The 24520-nt window shown below is 43.6% G+C and overlaps 1 protein-coding gene and 1 pseudogene across 1 annotated transcript; one reads left to right on the top strand and one right to left on the bottom strand.

The window, feature by feature from the left end:
• Positions 1-2984: 2984 nt before the first annotated feature.
• Positions 2985-5529, bottom strand: LOC120679086. Its single transcript, XM_039960591.1, has 4 exons — positions 5389-5529; positions 4882-5082; positions 3945-4039; positions 2985-3858 (listed from the first exon to the last, which is right to left on the bottom strand). Exon 4 carries the CDS (start codon positions 3826-3828, stop codon positions 3310-3312), a length of 519 nt encoding a protein of 172 aa, XP_039816525.1. The 5' UTR covers positions 3829-3858; positions 3945-4039; positions 4882-5082; positions 5389-5529; the 3' UTR covers positions 2985-3309.
• A 1827-nt stretch (positions 5530-7356) lies between these two features.
• Positions 7357-8198, top strand: LOC120679668 (annotated as a pseudogene).
• Positions 8199-24520: the final 16322 nt, after the last annotated feature.

Raw genomic sequence — 24520 nt, 5'->3', positions numbered from 1 at the left:
GTTATTTGGAAGACCGTGCCATGTTCTAGTATGCCTTATAAACGTGGAAGGAGGGAGTAATACAAAATTTTGAACTAAAGAGGGTTCAAGGTGCACCTAAGGGTCACCAATTTGCACCTCTAGACGTGTAGCTAGCCAGTATTATTGCAGCCGGTATTTATTCAATTACTGCCTTTTATGATTTTCTGGACCAATGGCAGCTGAATGGTCCTGATCGTTACATTTCATATCGACATGTTTACCTATTCTATTCTATTTTATTATTTTCATGCAAAGTATAAGAACGTATCGTAATCACTCAAAATGTCCTAGACTTAAAAAATCACACGGATAATTTTGGTGAAAATACTTTGATTCATTCATGTATTCTAAAAACAGTGTTAACCTGTTCCTCCATACAAACAACATTATATTAGCTAGCATGAGCTTGGTTGACTGTCCATTCATCACGATGAGAGAGGTGGGGTGAACCCAGCAAATTCTTAGAGGAATTTGACAGAATGGGTAGTAGGAGCTTTTGGTTCATGTCCCAATCCATGTGCATGTGAGGTTACATGGATACGCCTAGACCTGGCATGGTGTGGCTTGCCCAACTTGTTCTTTTCCGGAGTCCTTTTTCTGCGTTGTCTAAAATGATTCAGTTAATAATATCTGCCCTAGCGAATGGGAGACACCGTATCAATGATCAGTGTGAAATTTATGCGATATGCTCGGCCACTTGTGGACTTGTGGTACATTTCTTGTAGAGGATGATAAAGCAATCTTTTCCCGTGTTGTACATGCACTAATTTTTATGCACGTTTGCCATCTTCAACAAGGGCGGCCAGGTACACAATTTTAACTGTCGAAAGTTTAAAAGTACCATGAAAATATACTTATCACAGAACATACCTACAGAGATGCAGTCACCGACAAGTCTAATTTTCAAATATGTTGATTCAAATCTTGGGTTCTTCAAGAAAGTAATATAAATGACCTCGACTGCTAGTGAAGGAGATATTTCCCCTAGCATCAAAGGAGGAAAGGACTCGTCATCTTTTCCTAGGTTCAACAGGCCAACATGCAAAAAGGTTTACTCCTAATATTTTCATCCTTGTTCAATATTATTCCCTATGTTCCAAAATGTACGACATTTTAGTTTCATTCTAAATTAATATTTTAAATATGATCAATTTTTATAAAAATACAATATTTAATAATCTACCAAACAAATATGCTATCAAGCTATAGTTAGATGAATTTACTAATTTGATGTTTAGCTATGTGGTGATACACATTTTTCTATAAATGTTTTTTTTGAACGAACGGGTACGAGATTGTGCCTATTTCATTGATATAGAAGAAGATTTTTCTATAAATCTGTTAGACATGACCTCTGGAGATGGATTTGACTTTCGGCAACCTTTTAAGTCTCTTCCTCGTGTTGTAACTTCTCCTGGCTTTATATATGATCCTGATTGGGATACGAGAAGTGATGGTGATTCAGTTGGTTCGGCATCTTCTACTGAAAGGAAAATAATTGTTGCCAACTTTCTTCCACTGAACTGTACAAGAGATGAAGCTGGACAGTTGTCCTTCTCATTGGATGATGATGCACTACTCGTGCAACTCAAACATGGTTTTTCGAACGAGACTGATGCTGTGTATGTCGGCAGTTTGAAGGTTCAGGTAGATCCCTGACTCTTGTGCTTGCTCACCATTTAGGAAGTAGCACCCTAGCCCTAAGATCTGTTATTTCTATCCACGACCTTCCTTTTCTAGTTTTCTCGAATAAAAGGAGCTCTATTTATTACTCGGAAATACGATTACAACTGCCCAACAGGCGTATAGGCTATCAATCTCCACATACCAGGATGCTTTGATCGTTTAAGCAAGTTGCAAGCTCATGTCCGCAAGATTTTTCCCTCCAACCCCTCCTAAGTATGAAGCTAACCTTCCAAGACAGTCCTTTATGGGTCCGTTTGGTTGGTTGGTCTGTCTTAGCCTGACTAGAAAAATAAGCCAGGCCTGACTTCACCAGGCTTAACTAATGCAAGCCCTCAGTGTTTGGTTGGATGAATAAAGATAGTCTGCATAGTCTAGCGTTTGTTTGGTTGATTGTACAAATTTGGTACAGAGACCTTGCATCAGAGATGTGGTGAGATTACCATCTCTCGTTTCTCCTCTCAATCTTCCTTCTTCTCTCCTTCTTCCTGCTCTGGCACATCGACATTGCAGGGGCGCGGGGGCCAAATCGAGCTCCACAATTAGCTGCTTGCCGCCGCCTCCGCCCGGACCCGCACCGCCGCTGCCCCTTCTCTCTCAAGCAACCTCATCCTCTCCTCGCTCGCCCAGTCCAAATGAAGAAGGAAAGAGATGAACGAGCTCCATTGCCACCCCTACCCCCTTGCCAGTCACGCCAGACCAACTCGCAGCCTCCCCGGCAGAGCTAAGCCCCGAATCGGGTGTGCCAAATCTTGCTCTAGCTCACCCATCCATTCTCGACTCAAATCCCCATCGTACCCGTGAGTAATCGAAGAAAAATTCAGTTTTCTTCTCCGGTGACCCACCTTGCCGTCGCTCAGAAATTGCAGCTGCACTGTGAGTAATCGAGCGTACTAGATAAGCCAGGCTAAGGGGCCTTTCCTGCGTTGCCAGAGCCTGGCTAAGTGTCCTATACAGGCAACCAAACAGAGCGAGGCTGCACTGCTGGAGCCTGGTTAGGCCTAATACAGGCAACCAAATGGACCCTATGTTATCGCAGTCATTTATATGGTTAGGCCTAATACAGGCAACCAAATGGACTCTTTGTAGAGCGGTGTCTTTTTCACAACCCTACAAAGTCTACAAAAACCGAACCCATTACTAACTCGCCAAGAATGTCAGGTCATGTATTCCTCGTCGAAAAGTGGCACCAATTGATGTTACTAGGTACTTAGGTGGCTGCAAGAAATCTGGTTCGTAGACGAGATCACATCGTTCAACATTCATGGTTGCTTCAACACTCTTTCTGACCGGCCAGCTACCGGATCATGAAAAACAACTGCACACATTACTGGATGCTGTTACACCAGAATAACAGTTGAAGGCATATCAGTTCATCACACGTACCTACAATACCCAGGACACATTACATGCCACAACCACTTTATATACGAAGTTACTAACACTTGGTACGCACTTGTTTTACTTATTTACAAGGCAAACACTGGTGCTGGAGCAGTATAAATTTATCTAGTCAACGCAGGAGCAGCAGGCAGAACACGGTTACACAGGTAATCGTCTTCCTCCTGAATGCTCAAAGACGGGCAATCTTAGGCTCAGAGAACCTTATTTATCTCCATGCACCCTCCTCCTGCTTATACTGTAACTACTACTAACAGTTAAGCTACAACGTTCCTCATGACCTGAAAAGCCTGACAGGTTGGCCTCGATCATGTGATCTATCTTATTAGTGCTGACCTGTGGGGTGTAGACAAGCCCCATCAAGTCGTAGTCAAAGGATGGCTTCTTAGCCCCCTGACTATTGGCATTACTACTATCCTCCTTATCATCATCTCCAGCAAAGCTTATCAGATCCCCCTGTTGCTCAGGAGGAGCCAGAGGAGCTTTGTTGCAAAGACCAATGTTAGGGGAAGTGCTAGTACGGCGTAGCTCAGGACGATAAAGCTTACGGGGAACTTCTTGCTGTAACCTAACACTAGGGAACGCCATGGCAAGATAGCCACGACTAACTTTGACCAGTTTAAGCAGGAGGGTGTAGGCCATGGAGCTAGCAACTGCGCTTTTGATGTCGCAGAAGCTGATCAGAGTTGCCTTCCTCTGGGTTCTCCGGTATTGCTTCTGCATCCTGCTGAAAAAGTGGTTGATGGAGATTTCCTGCCTACATGTTTCAGATTGAACTGTATTAATTTCTGCATGTATTATCAAGGCTGAAGTAAGAATGGAAGCAGAAACATACTCACATTGATGGGGTAAAAGTGACGAACTAAAAACCCAATTACTGAACCGAGTAGTGCACAGAATATGGCAATGACTGACACCGATGTAGTACCCAAGCCTACAAAATCACAAGATGAACATCAATATCGTGATATTGGCACAGCTTTAAGAAGAAATCATTAGCAAGATCACTGGAGCAGTAACTACAGAGGCCATTTAGTGGAGTGGTTAGTGGTATATATTTATAATCTTCACCAACAAAAGCAGATCAGGGATCACAGAATATCATATCGCTGTTGAAACTAAAACAGTGTCAGGGCATTGCTAACAGAGTGCAGGGGAAAATAAGTTTTGAAATCAGAAACAAGGGGTGTTGAGGACGAACCACATTATTAAATTTGAATCACGCAAAACATTCAATCTGTTATTTTAAGTTAAATGTGGAAGCATTTCCAACAAATTATAAATACAAATGATGGATGAAAAACCCTGATACTGATGCATGTCCACTTGAGGGCTGAGACAGAGCACAAATAATCAAGAAAGATGCTTATATACACTGGAAGAATAAGCACATTTTAGCAGTGGCGGAGTACAGATTAAAGCTGAGGTATGGCACAGGTAAGCTAGACAAAGCTCCAAGCCTCGATTCATGGTGGCATTGTAGAGAAAAATACTGAAGAAAGCATGAATGTATAAGAGGATGAGACACTGCTAGCAAAACAAGGTATGGCAACAGCCACAGCCACAGCCACTACATTTTAGAAACCTTTGTGCACAGATAACCACACGCTTATTTGTAATTGAAAGACAGTAGCACTACAACAGATAGATTTTGCTGATATAACTAGTGGCAATTGCAAAAGTAATCAACGGTACTAAAATATAAGGGTTTACGGTGCAGCAGTGCCTATGTAAGGGTAAATGTTAAAACATGTTGAAGGTCCATTTAGCATTTACCTGAATGTGTGTCATGTGCACAGTCTTCTGGCTTCAGATTGATTTGTCTAACCAATCGGTTCCCTCTGTCAGCAACTAACAATGCACATATTTTGGGGACATAAACGAGCTCAAATTCTGTTGAGAAGGTAGCATTCTGTGCCGGTCCATCCCTGCGACCAGACCCTGATGACAGTCCTCCGGCAATCGTAGTAGTGTGACCTACCAATAGAAATTTGTAGCAAGAAATTATGAGAAAGGAGGAAGTATAGTATAACCTACCACTATATCCCTTTCATATAGAATCCAATTGCTTAGCATAATAAATGCACAAGAAATCCCAAGCAGGCAGCATCACCTCGAAAGCGAGAGGCGTATACGGTATACCATTGCAAACGTAACATAAATGCACCGCATCAGTCACAAAAGGACCCGGACACCAACTAGTAAACACTTCCCGGATCACATCCACCGAACCCTAAACCCTACCGGAAGAACCGAACGAAGCGCGGAGGGGGGCGGGCGGACCCGGCCACTCACCGTCGGGCGCGACCTTGCGGACGACGCCGTGGAGGTGGCCGGCGACGCGGGCGCGGTCCGCGACGTAGACGTTGTCGGCGGCGTCGACGGCGACGCTGCGCGGGCGGTCGAAGGCGGCGGCGAGCCCGCGCGGCGAACCCACCCTTCCCCTTCCCCTCAAAAAAAAAAACAGCGGGCCCACGCCGGGCCCAACAGTCACGCTGCTTTCCCCACTCCGCAGTTTACTCCTAATATTTTCATCCTTGTTCAATATTATTCCCTATGTTCCAAAATGTACGACATTTTAGTTTCATTCTAAATTAATATTTTAAATATGATCGATTTTTATAAAAAAAAACAATATTTAATAATCTACCAAACAAATATGATATCAAGCTATAGTTAGATGAATTTACTAATTTGATGTTTAGCTATGCGGTGATACACATTTTTCTATAAATGTTTTTTTTGAATGAACGGGCATGAGATTGTGCCTATTTCATTGATATAGAAGGAGATTTTTCTATAAATGTGTTGTACCATCAAATATTGTATAGTCCTCGATGGGTCGGTCGGGTCTCCTCTCTTTACCCTAGACATATTTTTTCAAATATGGGTCGGTAGGCCTACAAGTAATCTTCGAAGCTGCTTGCGGCCCTGCTGTCATGTGTAACTTTCCTTCTTTCCTTTCCCTGAAAAAAAAACATGCGTGTTCAATCCCTGCAATCAAGTGTTGGGCCAAGCTCTCCTCACATTTATTTAATGTATGGTCCACCACATGCATACGCTTCCGTATCCAGCTTGGTGCTTGCATGAGAGCCAATTTCTCCTCTTTTCTCTCCTCCACATCAGAGCAAGTATTATGGTGGGCGATTCATTTGCCTCGTCAGCCCAGAAGCTGAGGTGGAGGAGAGAGGGAGGGAAAGATATTCCCTTAGCGGACGGCTCGCGAACCGCCGATGAAAGGGAATCGAATATGTACTCATGGGGCTGCCATAACCGCTTCCTCGTCTCCCCATTCGCTGCCCCTCGCTGCTGAGCCGTGCAGCCCATTAAATGACAGTGGGGCCTACCACAACCAGCTGGACCGTGAGACGCCGGCGTGCGGATGGAAGCTCTCAGCATTTGCTTGGCAATAAGCCAATTATTGTACATGCCCTTAGGCCCTGTTTGGGACCACGTTGGCGTCGCATTTCAGCAGTAAAAGCAGAAAACACCCGCCAAACGCATCGCGACGGACGCGCGTTCGGGAGTCGCCGCCAACACAAATCGCGGGGCTTTGAACTGGGCGACGGAAAATCGCCAACGCGGCCTCGGAGCCGCTACTGCTTAACGCGGCAGCGCGTTTTGAGTTCACGGAAACAAACAGGCCCTTACACGACCACAGAAGATCCTGGCTGCTAGTGGGCGTGGCAGCTGTTATCCATTGGCCACGGCGCTACGCTCCAAGCCTCGATAATCTGCCGGTCGCGGCACGCACCGGCGAGCCGGCGACCGCGTCCCTCCCTATCCTCACGGCCTGTGCCGCCGCGCGACGTCGCGACCATGGTTTTAAATAGCGGGCTAAGGAGTTTAGCGGCTGGACTCAAAAAATATCTAATAGCGGGCTAAATGAAGTTATAGCGGGCTATAGCGGTTAAATTACACATGAGTTCAAATAGCGGTACCATGCCTCAAATAGCTATAGCGGGCTATAGCGGAAGCTATAGCGGGAGATTTAAAACCTTGGTCGCGACCCGCCCTGGCGAGCGCAGCGATCACTCTGGAAGCGACCAGCTGTCGGGCACGTGCGGGGCGACGGCAACAGGACGAGGCGTGGCGTCCACGCCCGGGGCCCGCCGCCACGACCCCACACCGCCGAACCACCGCTCGCCGTCCGTCCCTCCTTCCATGGCCCGCCCCGCCCGCGCCCGCGCTTTTGTCCTCGGTGGCGGGCGCCTTTCCCCGGCCGCCTTTTCCCTCCACGTCCGCGGCGAAAGCGCCCTCCCCTCACATGCCGCCCCCGCCGCGCCACGCCGAGTTGCGATGGCGGCCTCGCCGGTTCGGCCTGGTGGGTGCGTGCGTGATGGCTCTATTTATTCCGGCCGGGCCACGTACGTGAACAAGGAGCGCTTGGCTACCGCTAGCTAGCTAGCAACTAGCTGGCGCGGCGGCGGAGCGCGCGTGATGGAGGAGATCAGGCGGCGGAGGCGCCCGCGGGGCAGCGCGAGTGGCGGCGGCCGTCGTCGCGCGCGGCCGGCGCGGCGCTGCGGCGGAAGGTGCGGGAGCTGCGGCGGCTGGTGCCCGGCGCGGAGGAGGCGCCCGCGGGGGCCCTGCTCGCCCGCACCGCCGACTACATCGCGCGGCTCCGGACCAGGCTCGAGCTCCTCAGGGCGCTCGCGGCCGTCTACGGCGTCGCCGGCGGCCCGCCGCTGCAAGTCGCCGGCCGCGCCGACGCCGGTGCCGGTGAGTGCATGAGCTGATCCGTGGTGATGCCGGACATGATTCATCACGCACCGCCAGAATTGATGCATCAGGCACGCACGCACGAACGCGAGGACACAGTTCAGTTCGGAGAAATGGGATCGAAGTACCGAAATTGTATGGGCGGTATTCTTTACAAATTTTGAAATGTTTTTTCTTTCCCATCTTATATGTTTCTATCTAATTGGGCTATTTTTTGGGGGCAAATAGAGCCCTTTCCTATATTTTTTTTCAAGAATTTGCATCCGTGCATTACCATAACTTTTCATCTATACCATCAAGGTGTCGTGACACACATACTGATGGTATAGAAAAAAAGTGCACATTAAGTGGTGGTATGGTTGAAATTATTCCCATTTTTTATATGTTTATTATTTGTATTTTCTTGAAATTTTGGTTGCACCTTTGAATCTCTTGGCTGAAATTCATGATAAGCTGGGATCTACATATGTTCTTCGGATCAGTCTATGAAACGTATATAAATAAAGTTCCTTTCCCATGGAAACAAGGTGTATGTGCGATTCAGGTTTAGCTAGCTGCAAAACTTTGTCGCAGCTTCCTTTTTTTTCACATGGATGCAAGATATCTCCGATCATAGTAAAAGTTATAGATTATTTGGCAAATCCATATATGTGACTTTTGCTATATATATCTAAATAATCATTATTATATCTTACATAACAAAACTAGATTTACTAAAATAACTTACAATTTAAACGGAGAAAGTAGCAACTAGCACCTACAAATGTCATGGGAGGCTAGACAGGTAGTGATACCTTTTCTACTTACCATACCAATATATGATTGGGTTGCTCAGCAGCCACACCGTCCAAGATGGTGGGATGTGAGCTGGATCGATGTTGCCTGCACGAACATACACACGTTGCAATAGGTTCACACACACAATACGCCTATATAGATATAGATATGCCCGTTTTCACTAATTATTTGTACGATGCATTCCATCTAGTTTCACTACTAGAAAACAGACCAAAGGTCCTGGCCAAAGGTACCAGCTGACATTGGTACTCAAAGATAAGGGGTTTGGTACCGGGTTAAAGTATTACCCGGTACCAAAACTCCAGTATAAGCACCGGTTAGTGCCACCAACCGGTACCAAAAGAACAAGGAGGAATAGATACCGGTTGGTGGCACCAACCGGTGCCTAAAGGGCGGACAATAGCACTGGGTTTTGCCATGACTCGGTGCCGCCACGTGCCCACAACAAAGGCACCGGTTGGTAATTTCAACTGGTGCCTATGCCTATTGTTTGGCACCGGTTGTTGAGCACCAACCGGTGTCTTTGAGCCACGCCTATAAATACCCCAACCCCTCCCCCCTCCAAGTTGCCGTGAACTCACTGTTCATGGCAGCTGAGTGAGGGGAGGGGAGGCGAATTTTTATTTTTTTTCAAAAAAGATTAGTTATTTTTCTCCATAACTTAGCAGTTGGTTTTTAGAAGCAGTTATCACTTAATTTAGTTTATACATGAGATAATTATTTTTAGTTGTAGCATTTTATTGTAGTTATATGCATTATCAATTTATTTGATATGTGAATACTATCAAATTATTGTATTTATATGTTTTATCAATTTATTTGATAAGTGAATAGTATCTATTTATTATAGTTATATGCATTATCAATTATATATTTGAATTAAAATTTTGTATGAAAATATTATCAATTACATATGCAAGGGTGCTTTATTTAGTTCCCTTCAAAATTCTAAAACTTTACAAGATTCCACATTCGAGATGCATGCTGCGCCAATTCGAGACCCGCAGCTCAGCTAGGCCAGAAGGCCACATGCGTCGTTTTTTGTACAAAAATATAAAGTTCCATATAGAGAAAAAAAGTTTTTACAGTCATGCAGTCAGAAAGCCATATGCATCGTTATAATTTTGTAGTTCAGTTTTATTAATAGCGTATTCAATATTAGTTATAAATTGGTAATATGAATGAACTATTTGTATACTACAATGATGTATATAAATGTATTGTGGACCCAGATGAGTCGGCAATGGATCTACATGGCCGACCGGCGTTCAAAGGGGTTCATTGATGGCGTGCATGAATTCATAGAAGCGGCCGAGAAACACAAGTATGGCGGTTTCGTTCGTTGTCCATGCAAATTCTATAAGAATGAGAAAGATTACTCATCATCAAGAACCATCCACAGTCACTTGTTCAATAGTGGTTTCATGCCGAACTACTATGTTTGGACCAAGCATGGCGAAAGAGGAATTATGCTGGATAATAATGTAGAAGAAGAGGACAGGATTCCTGACTTTGCAGCCAATTATAATGTCTTTTTCAATGACACTGCAATGGGTGGGCCTGAAGAAGATACTGAAGGATACGTTGTAGAAGATGATCTTGGTCAGATGCTGCGCGAAATTGAGGAAGGTTGCGAAACAGAAAAGGAATCGAGAGATCTGAAACGTATGTTGGAGGACTACAGAACATTGTTGTACCCTGATCGCAAACAAGACCAAAAGAAGTTGGGTACGACATTGGAATTATTGTAATGGAAGGCATCAAATGGTTTGTCTGACAAGGGATTCGAGGAGTTGCTGAAACTTATAAAAAACTTACTCCCTGAGGGTAACACCTTGCCGGCGACAACATACAAGGCAAAAAAGTTGTTTGTCCTTTAGGATTAGAGGCACAGAAGATACATGCTTGTCCTAATGACTGCATCCTATATCGAGGTGAGTATGAAAATTTGGATTCATGCCCTATATGCAACGCATGCCGGTATAAGATCCCTCGAGATGATCTAGGCGACGTTGAGGGGATGCGTGTCAAGAAGAGGGTGCCTGCCAAGGTGATGTGGTATTTCCCTCTAATACCACGTCTGAAACGTTTGTTCATGAACAAAATGAATGCTAAATTGATGCGATGGCACAAAGAAGAACGTAAGCAAGGCAATATGTTGAGACACCCCGCTGATGGGTCGCAGTGGAGAAAAGTGGACAGAACATTTCCAACATTTGCAAATGATGCGAGGAATATAAGGTTCGGCTTAAGTACGGATGGCATGAATCCTTTCGGTGAGCAGAGCAGTGGCTATAGTACCTGGCCTATGACACTCTGTATATACAACCTTCCTCTCTAGTTGTGTATGAAGCGGAAATTCATTATGATGCCATTGCTTATCCCCGGCCCGAAGCAACCCGGTAACGATTTAGATGTGTATCTGAAACCACTGATTGAGGATCTTCTATTGTTGTGGAAAGAGGAGGGTGTTCATATGTGGGATGCGCACGCAGAGGATCATTTTAACATTCGTGCATTGCTTTTCGTAACCACCAATGATTGGCCAGCACTAAGTAACCTCTCCGGACAATCCAATAAAGGTTATAGGGCATGCACCTATTGTTTAGAGGAAACCGACAACACGTACCTCAAGCACTGTAGGAAGATCGTGTATATGGGTCATCGTCGATTTCTTCCGATCAAGCACCCATTAAGGAGGAGGCATGCTCACTACGATGGAAAGGCAGATCATCGTACCAAGCCTAGGCACCGTTGTGGGAAAATGGTGTTTGAAATGGTCAAAGATATAAAAGTAGTATTTGGAAAAGGACCCGGCAGCAGATCAGTGCAGAGTGATGACGGACGTGCACCTATGTGGAAGAAGAAGAGTATTTTTTGGGAGTTACCTTATTGGGAAGTCTTAGACGTCCGCCACGCAATTGATGTGATGCACCTAACAAAAAATCTTTGTGTGAACCTTCTAGACTTTCTTGGTGTCTACGGTAAGCCAAAGGATACATTGGAAGCGCGGCAAGATCTTCAACATATGAAACAACGGGCCACCCTACATCCAAAAAAAAAAAGATAAAGGACGTCATTATCTAGGTCTTGCGTGCTACACTCTTAGTAAGGAAGAGAAGCAAAGTATGTTCGACTGTTTGAACAGTATCAAGGTCCCATCAGACTACTCTTCGAATATAAAGAGGCTACTGAACTTGAAAGAGAAGAAATTCGCACACGTAAAGTCCCATGACTGTCATGTGTTGATGACGCAATTGATTCCAGTTGCACTTAGAGGTATTCTACCAGCTAATGTTCGAGCAACAATTATAAAGCTATGCGCCTTTCTCAACATAATTTCTCAGAAGTCAATCGATCCATCGAGTTTAAGCAGACTACAAGAGGATGTTGTCTGAAGTTTAGTCAGTCTTGAAATGATATTTCCTCCATCATTCTTCAATATTATGACACATCTTCTAGTTCACCTGGTCAAAGAGATTGGTATTCTCGATCCTGTTTTCCTTCATAATATGTTCCCTTTTGAACGATACTTTGCAGTCCTAAAGAAATGCATTCGTAATCGGGCTCGTCCAGAAGGAAGCATTGCGAAGGGTTACGTCACAGAGGAGGTCATTGAGTTTTGTGTTGACTATGTGGAAGAACTCTGTCCAATTGGGATTCCAGTATCACGTTATGAGGGGTGGCTGATTGGAAAGGGCACACTTGGAAGAAAATAAGTAAATGCCACAGATCATGTCACGTTGAGCAAAGCACATCTCACAGTTCTGCAACAATCAGCCTTGATGGCTCCATACATGGAGGAGCACATGCAAATTGTGCGAAGCATATACCCTTTGAAGTCTGAGACATGGATTACAAAACATCATAACGATACATTCGCCACCTGGTTGCAGAAGGAAGTCATGGCCAACGATCAAATTCATGAGCAGCTAGCTTGGCTGGCCAGGGGTCCGACAAATTCAATCCTGATGTACCAAGGATATGAAATTAATGGTTACACATTTTATACAAGAGCCCAAGATAACAAGAGCACCAATCAAAATAGTGGTGTCCGTATAGATGCCACCGACTCTAGTGGCCAAACGAACTCATATTTTGGTTACATTGAAGAGATCTGGGAACTCGACTATGGGCCGTTGAAGATACCTCTATTTCGTTGTGAATGGGTGAAACTCACAGGAAAAGGTGTCGATATCGACACGTACGGAATGACAACGGTAGACCTCATAGAGCTTGGCTATCGAGATGAACCATTCGTCCTAGGTAAAGATGTCACTCAAGTTTTCTATGTGCAGGACATGTCTAGCAAACCGAGAAAGGACAAGTCCAAGAATAAATCAAGTTTTGTAGGTGCCGGAGATGAGCCAAAGTGCCATATTGTTCTGGCAGGAAAAAGGAAAATTGTGGGAGTCGACGATGTCACAGATGAAGAAGAATACAATAAGATTGAAGATATGACTCCGTTCGCAGTGGAGGTTGACACAAGTATTCTTTTATCCGAAGAGGAGGCTCCATACGCACGTCATGATCATAATGAAGGGACGATTGTAAAGTAAACCATCGTTAATATTCCCTTAGTTGAATGATTATGTCTTGTAATATTTTTTGTGAACATTATCAGATTTCTTATGCAATGAATTGATTTATTGGGCAATTAAATGATTTATTATGCAATTATTTGATTTATTATGATTTATTATGCAATTAAAATAATTAGTTATGCGCATAAATGATTTATCATGTAGTAATTAGAATTATTGTGCATTTAAATGATTTATTATGTAATTATTTGATTTATTATGCAATTAAAATAATTAGTTATTCACCTAAATGATTTATTATGTAGTAATTAAAATTATCGTGCATTTAAATGATTTATTATGCAATTATTTGATTTATTATGATTTATTATGCAATTAAAATAATTAGTTATGCACCTAAATGATTTGTTAGGCAGTTATAAGAGAAAAAGAAAGACGAAAAGAAAAGAGAACCATTGGTACCGGTTGGATTTTCCAACCAGTACCTTAGCAGCCTATTTGGGTAAAAAAAAAGTGGGGCATCGCGCGGGAGTCGAACTGTGGCCGCGGAGCCCAAATTACATCGCGTTACCATTGAGATACTGAAGAATTCCATTCAAATCCGGTCAAAGTAGACAGAAAAGTTAACTTCAAAAGGCCTAAGGTACCGGTTCTAGAAGTCCACCCGGTACCATAGGTCATTTTCATTTCCCGCCCGTTGGGGCCTAAGGCACCGGGTGTGCCAAGAACCGGTACCTTAGGCTTGCCAAGGGTACCGGGTGGGTCAACAACCGGTACCTAAGGATTACATAGGTACCGGTTGTGTTTTTTACCTGGTACCTTTGGCCTGGGATATAAATCCGTCTCCTCTGCGTCTTCCTCCCAATTCTCCACTGCTCATCGCCTCCTCCAGTCGACCGCTGCCGCGCGCCCTCGCATCGTCGTGCCGCCGCCGCCGCCGCTTCTTCTCTGCGTTCCACCGGCGGCGTCCGCCCGCGCCGGTGGCCCTCCTCCGCGCGCACTAGCCCGCGCCAACCTGGTCGTCGTGGACGTCGACTCCGGCGACCTCCACGCGCCAACCTCGTCGTCGTCGTCGACCTCCTCGACCTCTCCGGTGGTCGAGCCGTCCTCGATCGCCGTCGCCAGCCCTCCTCGACGCTGCACGCCGACTCGCCTCCTCCACCGCGCCGCGCCGAGCTGCTCCCCCTCCACCAGTGGCGCCGCCGACCTCCCCATCGACGTAAGCAACAATGGCGCCGCCGCCTCCTCTTGCTTTTTCATTTTTTTATTAATTATTATATATAATGTGTAATTTTCTTGTTTTTTATTTCTATTTCTACTATTTAATTACGTAGTGAATAATTTAGTATAATAAAAAAGAATGTATAGAATTGAGTATAATTTAGGTAAAACAATTAGTTTTATTGTTAAGTAGATAGTTTAGTTTTATTTAGTTTAAAATTTATTTGTTTTAGTGATTACTTGATAGTATAGTTTTATTTAGTTTAAAATTTAATTGTTTAGTGATAACTAGATAGTATATAATTTATCTATATTAGTTTCATGTATAATTAGTATAATTAGTTTGTTATGTATATGTATATACTATATAATGTATAATTAGATAGGATTTAAATAATTTCTATATAATTAGTTTGTATTATATATGTATATATGTATATAGTATTTAGATGTGTAATTTATTACTTTTCTTTACATGTGTAATTTAGATGTACTTGTATCGCATGTTAATTTATTTATATACATTAGTTAGAGAATTTAGTTAGAGATGGAAATGGAGAGAATTTAGTTAGAGAGAATGTAGTCATTATTTTTTTGCCATTATTTGATATTATCTAGAATTTAGTTATTTCATATATATAGAAGGAAATGAAGAGAATTTAGAGAGAGAATTTCTATTATTATGTCTTATGTTGTGTATAATTGTGTCATTCAAAGATTTTATTTAATCATGTATTTAATGGTTAGACGACGACGACATGTATTTCACTGTATAATGTAATGACGACGACGAGTAATGACGATGACAATGAGTAATGACGATGACGAGTAACCATGATGAGTAATAATTTTATGTACAATTCTTGATTACATGTATTTGTAGGATCAAGAACACCGACTAGAGGGGGGATGAATAGGCGGTTTAAAAACTAAAACCAATAACACTAGAGAAATTTAATTAGTAACAAAGGAAAGCCCTATGTCATGCTATTACTATCTCTAGATGGGTTTGCAACCTAGGGTGACAAGACACAAAACAAGCTCTAGTAAAGTAAATTGCTCAAAGTAAAGATAAGAATAAAAGTGAGCAAGAGAAGTAACCAAGCTTGACACAAGAATATACCCCGTGGTGTCGATGACTTGCCGGTCACCCCTAATCCACGTTGAGGTGGATTCCAAGAATCAACCGCTCCTCTATCAAGAACCTCTTGATCTTGAGCCGGCTTGAAACAAGGAACCGCTCCACATCTCGATTCCACTAGAGTTGCTCTTCACCACTCCGGTGAGGTGAGCACAAGACCTCTAACAACCGAATTCGGGGCTCCTCAACAATCTCCTTGGAGGTGCTCCACGAAATCCTCTTCTCCAAGCCGTCTAGGGAGCGGCAACTCCCAAGAGTAACAAGTTGATGACGCTTGCTTGAAGTTTCCCTAATGCCACAAAGCTCAAACTCTTGATGCAATGCACTAGGAAGCTCTCACACTCTCAAGAATGCAATCTCTAAGCAAGTGTGTGTGAGAGAGGGACGCCTTAGCTCTAATGTGTCAAGAATGCTATCCAAATGGCCAAGAGAGCCACCCAATGGCCGGGCATTGGGTATATATAGACACCCCTTCAAAAACTAGCCGTTACACTCTTTTCTGCGAAGTCGCGGACCGTCCGCGTTTCAAAAACCGGACTGTCCGCCGTTATAAACCAGTGAGTCAGAGTGCATTTAATGCATGTCAGAACTAGCCGTTAAGCCCTGGCGGACCGTCCGCACCCCAGGGGCGGACCGTCCGCAGTTAAGAGTTCCACACCACCAGAGACTAACATCGTCTCTGGAACAACTTTGAGATTAGCCTGCGGACCGTCCGCGCCTCAGGAGCGGACCGTCCGCAGTTAACTTTTCAGCCCAAACCAGAGAAACAACCTCTCTAGTACAAAACTGAGATTAGCCGGCGGACCGTCCGCGCCCCATGGCTGGACTGTCAGCTGTTCAACTTTGAAGCCCACACCAGACAGACACCCTTTCTGGTACAAATTTGAAATACAGTGGCGGACCGTCCGCCCACCTGGGCCGGACTGTCCGCCAGCCCACCAGAGCCTCTGCGAGCTCTCTGGAACGGGCGCGGACTGTCCGCCGTTACTCAGTCAGCTCTCAAACTTAGTCTTTTTCAAATCTTTTCAAAACGCCGTTAGCCCTCATGCATGCAACTAGACATTTTGAGCAAAATGGCACTAAAGACCCGTCAAGCATGAGTACACAACCCCTCTTGATAGTACGGCTATCTATCCAACAAATCCGGTCACTTTTCATCCACTAAACGCCTTGTGACCGGTAAAATACAAAAGCCCTATTTTATACCTTTGCCTTGAGCTCGAGCTTTGCTCATCATCTCCAAAACTCCATACGTTCACAATCAAATCTCTTTCATCCATGGATCAACCTATACTCATTATCTCAAAAGAAATCGTTAATCCACAAACCGTTGTCATTAATTACCAAAACTCGAATTAGGGGCCTAGATGCTTTAAATCTCCCCCTTTTTGGTAATTGATGACAACACTAATTTTGGAGTGATAAAAGTTTTCAAGTCAACTTTATACACTAGGCATAAGGTGGACTTGGAATTGAAGTTTGGAAGAACTTACTCATTTTCTTGAAAATTTCAGAATATGGTATGAATAAATTCACCAAGTTCGATGAGTAGAGAGAACTCCCCCTTAATATGTGCATATAAATTTTCATGAATACCAAGTACACATATATATATTTGAAACTTTTGACGGAGTTTTCCCTACAAGTGGAAATCGAGGCATACAAGATACAAGATATATATGATATGAAATTTTAGCATGGTTAGCACAACCTCACAACCACAAGATGAACATAAAAGATAAGAGTAGCACAAACTATCATAGTTCATCACACATTACAAGCCAAAAGTTCAAATCCAAACATAAGTCTCAAACCGATCAACCATAAATAAGTAAAGCAATAGTTCAACACAAATAAGCATGAGTGGCAAGCGGAAGCCGAAAGCGAATGATCTTCATGAGAAGTCCATGAGCTCCCCCTAGATCCAAGCACTCCAAAGCACTTTCTCCCCCTTTGGCATCAATTGCCAAGAAAGTCAAACCATCGGCGGTGGAGGAGGTGGCGGTGGGTAAAACGGCTGGTGCGGGTAGAACTCTGGAGGCGGCACTGGAGCCGGAAATACCGAGTAGAAGTGATCAGTGAATCCAGTGAAAGCTGTGCTGAAGGCATCAAAGCGCTGCTCTAGCTGCTCCTGTCTCTGCTCAAGCTGCTCAAACTGCTCAGAAGAGGGCAAATCCTCAAAACGTGAGTCAAGAGCTGCTATATCTGAGTGTAAACTCTCATGAAACCCCTGCATCTCAGCCATCATGGGCTGGAGCATCTGCTGCTGCATGTTCTGAAAGTTAAGGTTCATTTGATACTGCATCTGACTAGCCAACCCCGCAATCTGAGAGGACATGCTCTCCTGCATGGATGCAAAATATGTGTCAAAGTAGCCAGCTGGAGGAGCCCACTGCTGCTGTACTGGAGGATGCGGTGGTGGCATGGCATGCTGAGCTGCAGCTGCTCCCATATGAGCATCATCATCACTATCATCTTGCCCCTGTGCTTCAGCATCCATATCATCTCCAGGGAAAGGAGTCAGAGGCCTCAAAAGAAAAGCATTGTCATTCTTGAATGGCCTGAAAGGACTGTGCTTGCTTTCACATAACCCTCTGAAGCTAGTCTTAACCTTGATGATGGACATAATGTATGGAGCAAAATACAAGTTCATCTCCATGTTAAGCCTCAAATCTGCAAGATGATCCATGATAAGAGCAATGACATTTATTCTATTTCCATTCATGATATGAGATATCACATTCCAATAGTGCCCTCTAATCTTGTCCTTGTTGCCACTCTTAGGCATGAATGTGACTCTAACAATCTTATTGATCACTGCAGGATGATGCCTCAGACCCTGAGCGCCCCCAAAGCTTCTAGCAATTCCAAGATGTGCAGGCTCATAGAACATGGGGTAGTCATTCTCATCTAGTGGGTTTTCTAACACAACATTCATACTTTGCTCACTATTGATGAAATGATAATCCAATTGATTTGCCTCAGCAAATTGTGCAAATGTAGCACCATAGGTTCTTTTGCCAGTTGTCCACCTAAATGTTTCCTCAACCATGTTGATCTCTAGAGTGGCATAGAACTGGCGTATCACAGTTTCATTCCAATCACACCTATGCTGCAAAAAATTTGCTAACCCCATTTGCTGAAATCTATCTACTAGATCAGTCATGACTTGTTGTTGTCTCATATAGCCTAGGTCAATGGTCTGATGTTTGAATACATTTTTCTTAATTAGATGACCAAAGTAAACATCTTTTTGTACCTCGGTTTTGAAGAAGAGAATGTTGGTGTCACGAGGCAAGCTGCACTGATCCACTGCTCTTACATTTGCATAGCTTTCTGCAGTCCACTGTCGACTACGTAGATCCAGCCCCATCAAATCTGTAACATCATTATCAACCCCCTCAGTATCTTCCTCTGAAGACTCATCACCAACATCTCCCACTGAAGATGCAGCAGCCATCTCACTGACATTTGGAGCATAGTCCACATCATCCGAGTCATCACTGTCTTTTTGTCTTTTAGAAGTCATTGCCTTCTTGATTTTAGAAGCTGTGGCCTTGATGATCTTCCGGGGTGGCCTGAGTTCAAGATTTAACCATAAGAACAATTACTAAAGCAATAGGATCAATCCATAATGATATAACTCAATTCAGCTTTTATCTGAAAAATCTGATACTAGCGGACCGTCCGCACTTCTGAACGCGGACCGTCCGCGGTTCATGAACTACCATGGCGGACCGTCCGCATCCAGCAGGCGGACTGTCCGCGACCCATCTGTTCTGCGCAGGAACACAAAATCGCCCTCATCTTTGATTCACCCATATTTTGAGTTTCGATTCAAATCCACCAACCAAATTATAACTAAAGCATCTCCTCAACACTAGGAATAAGATCCCCCAAGTATTTTCAAGAATCCATAGTCCAAAAATAGATCGGAGCATCTAACCCTAACTCTTTCCAATAAAGAAATCCAAGAACAAGAGTTAGGGATTCATCGAAATACCGAGAGGACATGATGCACAATCTTGAGAAGAGTCCGGGGATGTTCTCGGACCGTCCGGGAACCACTCCAAAAAGGCTTGACCTTGTCGTCTCCCCCACGTGCTTGAGAGAGAAAGAGAGAGCCTTTTGGAATATGTGTGCGGTTTGGTGGGGGGAGTGAGAGGGACATCCAATATAAGTCAAGTCTGGCCGACCCCACCTTTCTGTCCAGTCGCGGACTGTCCGCGATATCCTAGCGGACCATCCGCCTTTGAATTTTTTACACTGCCAACCGACTGAAACAGCCTCTGGTAAATTCTGCCCAGCACAAGCGGACCGTCCGCGGTCCTTTGGCGGACTGTCCGCAATGTATTTCTGAGGTTGAGAACTTCTTTGCAGAGCCTCTGGTGGACAAGTCTAATGAACGGCGGACTGTCCGCCCCTTACCCGCGGACTGTCCGCAGTACCAAATTTCAGACTGTCCAGAATTGTGCCAACTTTCTCAATTCCAACCTCAATTTGGGATCATTGCTCATATAAAAATCCAAAAATCTCAAATATTGCATGAAAACCTTCAAAAGACTCATATGAGCAAGTTTCAACAAGAATTCAAAAATAAATCGAGTAGAATCATGAAAACTCATAAATGGCTCAAAAATACCTCAAAAATTCAGAAAAAAGAAACAACTAGTGCATGAAAGAACCATATGCCACATGTGCTAGTTTTCAAGCCACATTTGAGAAGTCAATGATATTTAACTCATTTCTCAACTTGCAAAACTGAGATTCATCCAAAGGCTTGGTAAATATATCGGCTAATTGATCATCCGTGCCAATACCATCAATCTTGATATCACCCTTGTTCACATGATCTCTAAGAAAATGATGGCGGATATCAATATGCTTGGTTCTTGAATGTTGAATCGGATTAGAGGCAATCTTCACGACACTTTCATTATCACACAACAAGAGAATTTCATCAAATTTCACACCATAGTCAAGAAGAGTTTGCTTCATCCATAACAATTGTGCACAACAACTTCCGGCCGAAATATATTCCGCTTCGGCGGTTGAAAGAGCCACGGAATTTTGCTTCTTTGATGACCATGATACAAGAGATCTTCCAAGAAATTGACAACCACCGGAGGTGCTTTTCCTATCAACCTTGCACCCCGCATAATCCGAATCCGAGAATCCAACCAAATCAAAATGAGCACCCTTGGGATACCACAAACCAATATTAGGAGAATATTTCAAGTATCTCAAGATCCTTTTGACGGCGGTCAAATGACATTCTCTAGGTGCGGCTTGAAATCGTGCACACATGCAAACACTAAACATGATGTCGGGCCTAGATGCGGTCAAATAAAGCAAACTACCAATCATAAAACGGTAAAGCTTTTGGTCAACCGGGTTACCTCCCTCATCTAGGTCGAGATGCCCATTGGTGGCCATAGGAGTCTTGATTGGTTTTGCATCTTCCATACCAAATTTCTTCAAGATATCCTTCACATATTTTGATTGACACACAAAGGTGCCTTCCTTGAGTTGCTTGATTTGAAGTCCAAGAAGGAAACTCAATTCACCAATCATGGACATTTCAAATTCCCTAGACATCATTTCACCAAATTCCTCACAAAAACTTGGGTTAGTTGAACCAAAGATAATATCATCAACATAAATTTGACAAACAAACAAATCTTTACCAATATCTTTAGTGAACAAAGTGGTGTCAACCTTACCAATTTTGAAGCCCTTAGAGATTAGAAAGTCCCTCAATCTTTCATACCAAGCTCGTGGAGCTTGCTTAAGACCATAAAGAGCTTTAGAGAGCTTGTACACATGATTTGGCTTCTTGGATCTTCAAAACCGGGAGGTTGCTCAACAAAAACAAGTTCACTAATCTTGCCATTCAAGAAAGCACTTTTCACATCCATTTGAAAAAGTTTAATGTTGTGAGAGCAAGCATAAGCTAATAAAATTCTAATAGCTTCTAATCTAGCAACGGGAGCGAAAGTTTCACCGAAATCCAAACCTTCGACTTGAGTGAAGCCTTGAGCTACCAATCTTGCCTTGTTTCTCACAACCATTCCATCTTCATTTTGCTTGTTTCTAAAAACCCATTTAGTGCCAATTACTTTATAATTCTTGGGCCTCTCAACTAAATTCCAAACTTGATTCCGGGTGAAATTATTTAATTCTTCATGCATAGCATTCACCCAATCCGGATCTCTAAATGCTTCATCTACACGGTTAGGTTCAAGAAAAGATACAAACGAATAATGTTCACAAAACGAAGCAATGCGAGATCGAGTTTGGACACCCTTACTAATATCACCCATGATTTGATCCACCGGATGATCCTTTGCAAGAACATGATGAATTCTTTGAGGAACAATGGGTTCTTGAGTTGATGAAGAAGGTGCACTAGATGAACCAACTTGATCTTGTACTTGAGAGTCATCATTACTTGAATCTTGTACAATTTGTTGTGCTTGATCATTTGAGATAGAGGTTGAAGGATTAACTCTAATAGAGATAGAAGGACCATCTTCATCTTCATCTTCTTCTCTTGGTCTAACATCACCAATTGACATATTTTTCATTGCATTTCTCAAACCATCACTTCTCACATCATCAAGATTTTCTTGTTCATTGTGAGATCCATTGGTTTCATCAAACTCAACATCATATGCTTCTTCAACAATGCCATGTGTTTTGTTGTAGACCCGATAAGCCTTGCTACTAGATGAATATCCAAGAAGAAAACCCTCATCACATTTGCTTTGAAACTTTGATAACCGAGTTCCCTTCTTGAGAATATAGCATTTGCAACCAAACACTCTAAAATATGATATATTTGGCTTCCTTCCAATGAGCAACTCATACGGGGTCTTGTTATGAAATCTATGGCAATACAATCTATTTGAGGCATGACAAGCCGTGTTGATTGCTTCGGCCCAAAAGCTATCCGAAACATTATACTCGGAGAGCATTGATCTTGCCATATCAATCAAGGTTCTATTTTTCCTCTCAACAAGACCATTTTGTTCCGGAGTGTACTTGGTTGAGAATTCATGCTTGATTCTTTTCTCATCATACCATTCCTCAACTCTTGTGTTTCTAAACTCACTTCCATTGTCACTCCTCACTTTCTTCACTTTGAGCTCGAATTCATTTTCGGCCCTTGTAAAGAATTTCTTGAATGTGTCATATGTATCGGCCTTGTCATGAAGAAAGAAAACCCATGTATATCTTGAGTAATCATCTACTACCACAAGACAATAGCAATTTCCACCAATACTTCTATATGTTGTAGGACCAAATAAATCCATATACAATAATTCCAATGGTCTCTCGGTTGACATGACGCTCTTAGTGGGATGAGTATTTGCAACTTGCTTTCCGGCTTGACATGCACTACAAAGCTTATCTTTATCGAACTTCACATTCTTCAAACCAACTACTAAATCATGCTTCAAAAGTAGGTTGAGTTGCTTCATGCCAACATGACCAAGCCTTCTATGCCATAACCAACCCAAGGATGATTGAGTGAATAAGCAATTGGACAAGTTTGCCTCTTTAGTAGCAAAATCCACAAGATATACATCCTCATGTCTAAATCCCGTAAAGATGTCATGCTATTACTAACAAATAACACTAACAAATTGGATCAAGAACACCGACTAGAGGGGGGGTGAATAGGCGGTTTAAAAACTAAAACCAATAACACTAGAGAAATTTAATTCTAACAAAGGAAAGCCCTATGTCATGCTATTACTATCTCTAGATGGGTTTGCAACCTAGGGTGACAAGACACAAAACAAGCTCTAGTATAGTAAATTGCTCAAAGTAAAGACAAGAATAAAAGTGAGCAAGAGAAGTAACCAAGCTTGACACAAGAATATACCCCGTGGAGTCGATGACTTGTCGGTCACCCCTAATCCACGTTGAGGTGGATTCCAAGAATCAACCGCTCCTCTATCAAGAACCTCTGGATCTTGAACCGGCTTGAAACAAGGAACCGCTCCACACCTCGATTCCACTAGAGTTGCTCTTCACCACTCCGGTGAGGTGAGCACAAGACCTCTAACAACCGAATTCGGGGCTCCTCAACAATCTCCTTGGAGGTGCTCCACGAAATCCTCTTCTCCAAGCCGTCTAGGGAGCGGCAACTCCCAAGAGTAACAAGTTGATGACGCTTGCTTGAAGTTTTCCTAATGCCACAAAGCTCAAACTCTTGATGCAATGCACTAGGAAGCTCTCACACTCTCAAGAATGCAATCTCTGGATGCCTTAGCTCTAATATGTCAAGAATGCTATCCAAATGGCCAAGAGAGCCACCCAATGGCCGGGCATTGGGTATATATAGACACCCCTTCAAAAACTAGTCGTTACACTCTTTTCTACGAAGTCGCGGACCGTCCGCGTTTCAAAAACCGGACTGTCCGCCGTTATAAGCCAGTGAGTCAGAGTGCATTTAATGCATGTCAGAACTAGCCGTTAAGCCCTGGCGGACCGTCCGCACCCCATGGGAGGACCGTCCGCAGTTAAGAGTTCCACACCACCAGAGACTAACATCGTCTCTGGAACAACTTTGAGATTAGCCTGCGGATCGTCCGCGCCTCAGGAGCGGACCGTCCGCAGTTAACTTTTCAGCCCAAACCAGAGAAACAACCTCTATGGTACAAAACTGAGATTAGCCGGCGGACCGTCCGCGCCCCATGGCCGGACTGTCCGCCGTTCAACTTTGAAGCCCACACCAGACAGACACCCTTTCTGGTACAAATTTGAAATACAGTGGCGGACCGTCCGCCCACCTGGGTCGGACTGTCCGCCAGCCCACCAGAGCCTCTGCGAGCTCTCTGGAACGGGCGCGGACTGTCCGCCCCTCTGGTGCGGACTGTCCGCCGTTACTCAGTCAGCTCTCAAATTTAGTCTTTTTCAAATCTTTTCAAAACGCCGTTAGCCCTCATGCATGCAACTAGACATTTTGAGCAAAATGGCACTA

This window comes from Panicum virgatum, chromosome 6N, assembly GCF_016808335.1.
Source record: "Panicum virgatum strain AP13 chromosome 6N, P.virgatum_v5, whole genome shotgun sequence".
NCBI lineage: Eukaryota > Viridiplantae > Streptophyta > Magnoliopsida > Poales > Poaceae > Panicum > Panicum virgatum.
Note: the sequence above shows the minus strand (reverse complement) of the source record. Positions and strands in the feature narration are given on the sequence as shown.

What these genes read in the sequence shown, in the direction of transcription:
- LOC120679086 (XM_039960591.1), bottom strand. Translation starts at nt 3,828, where the DNA reads ATGCAGAAGCAATACCGGAGAACCCAGAGGAAGGCAACTCTGATCAGC.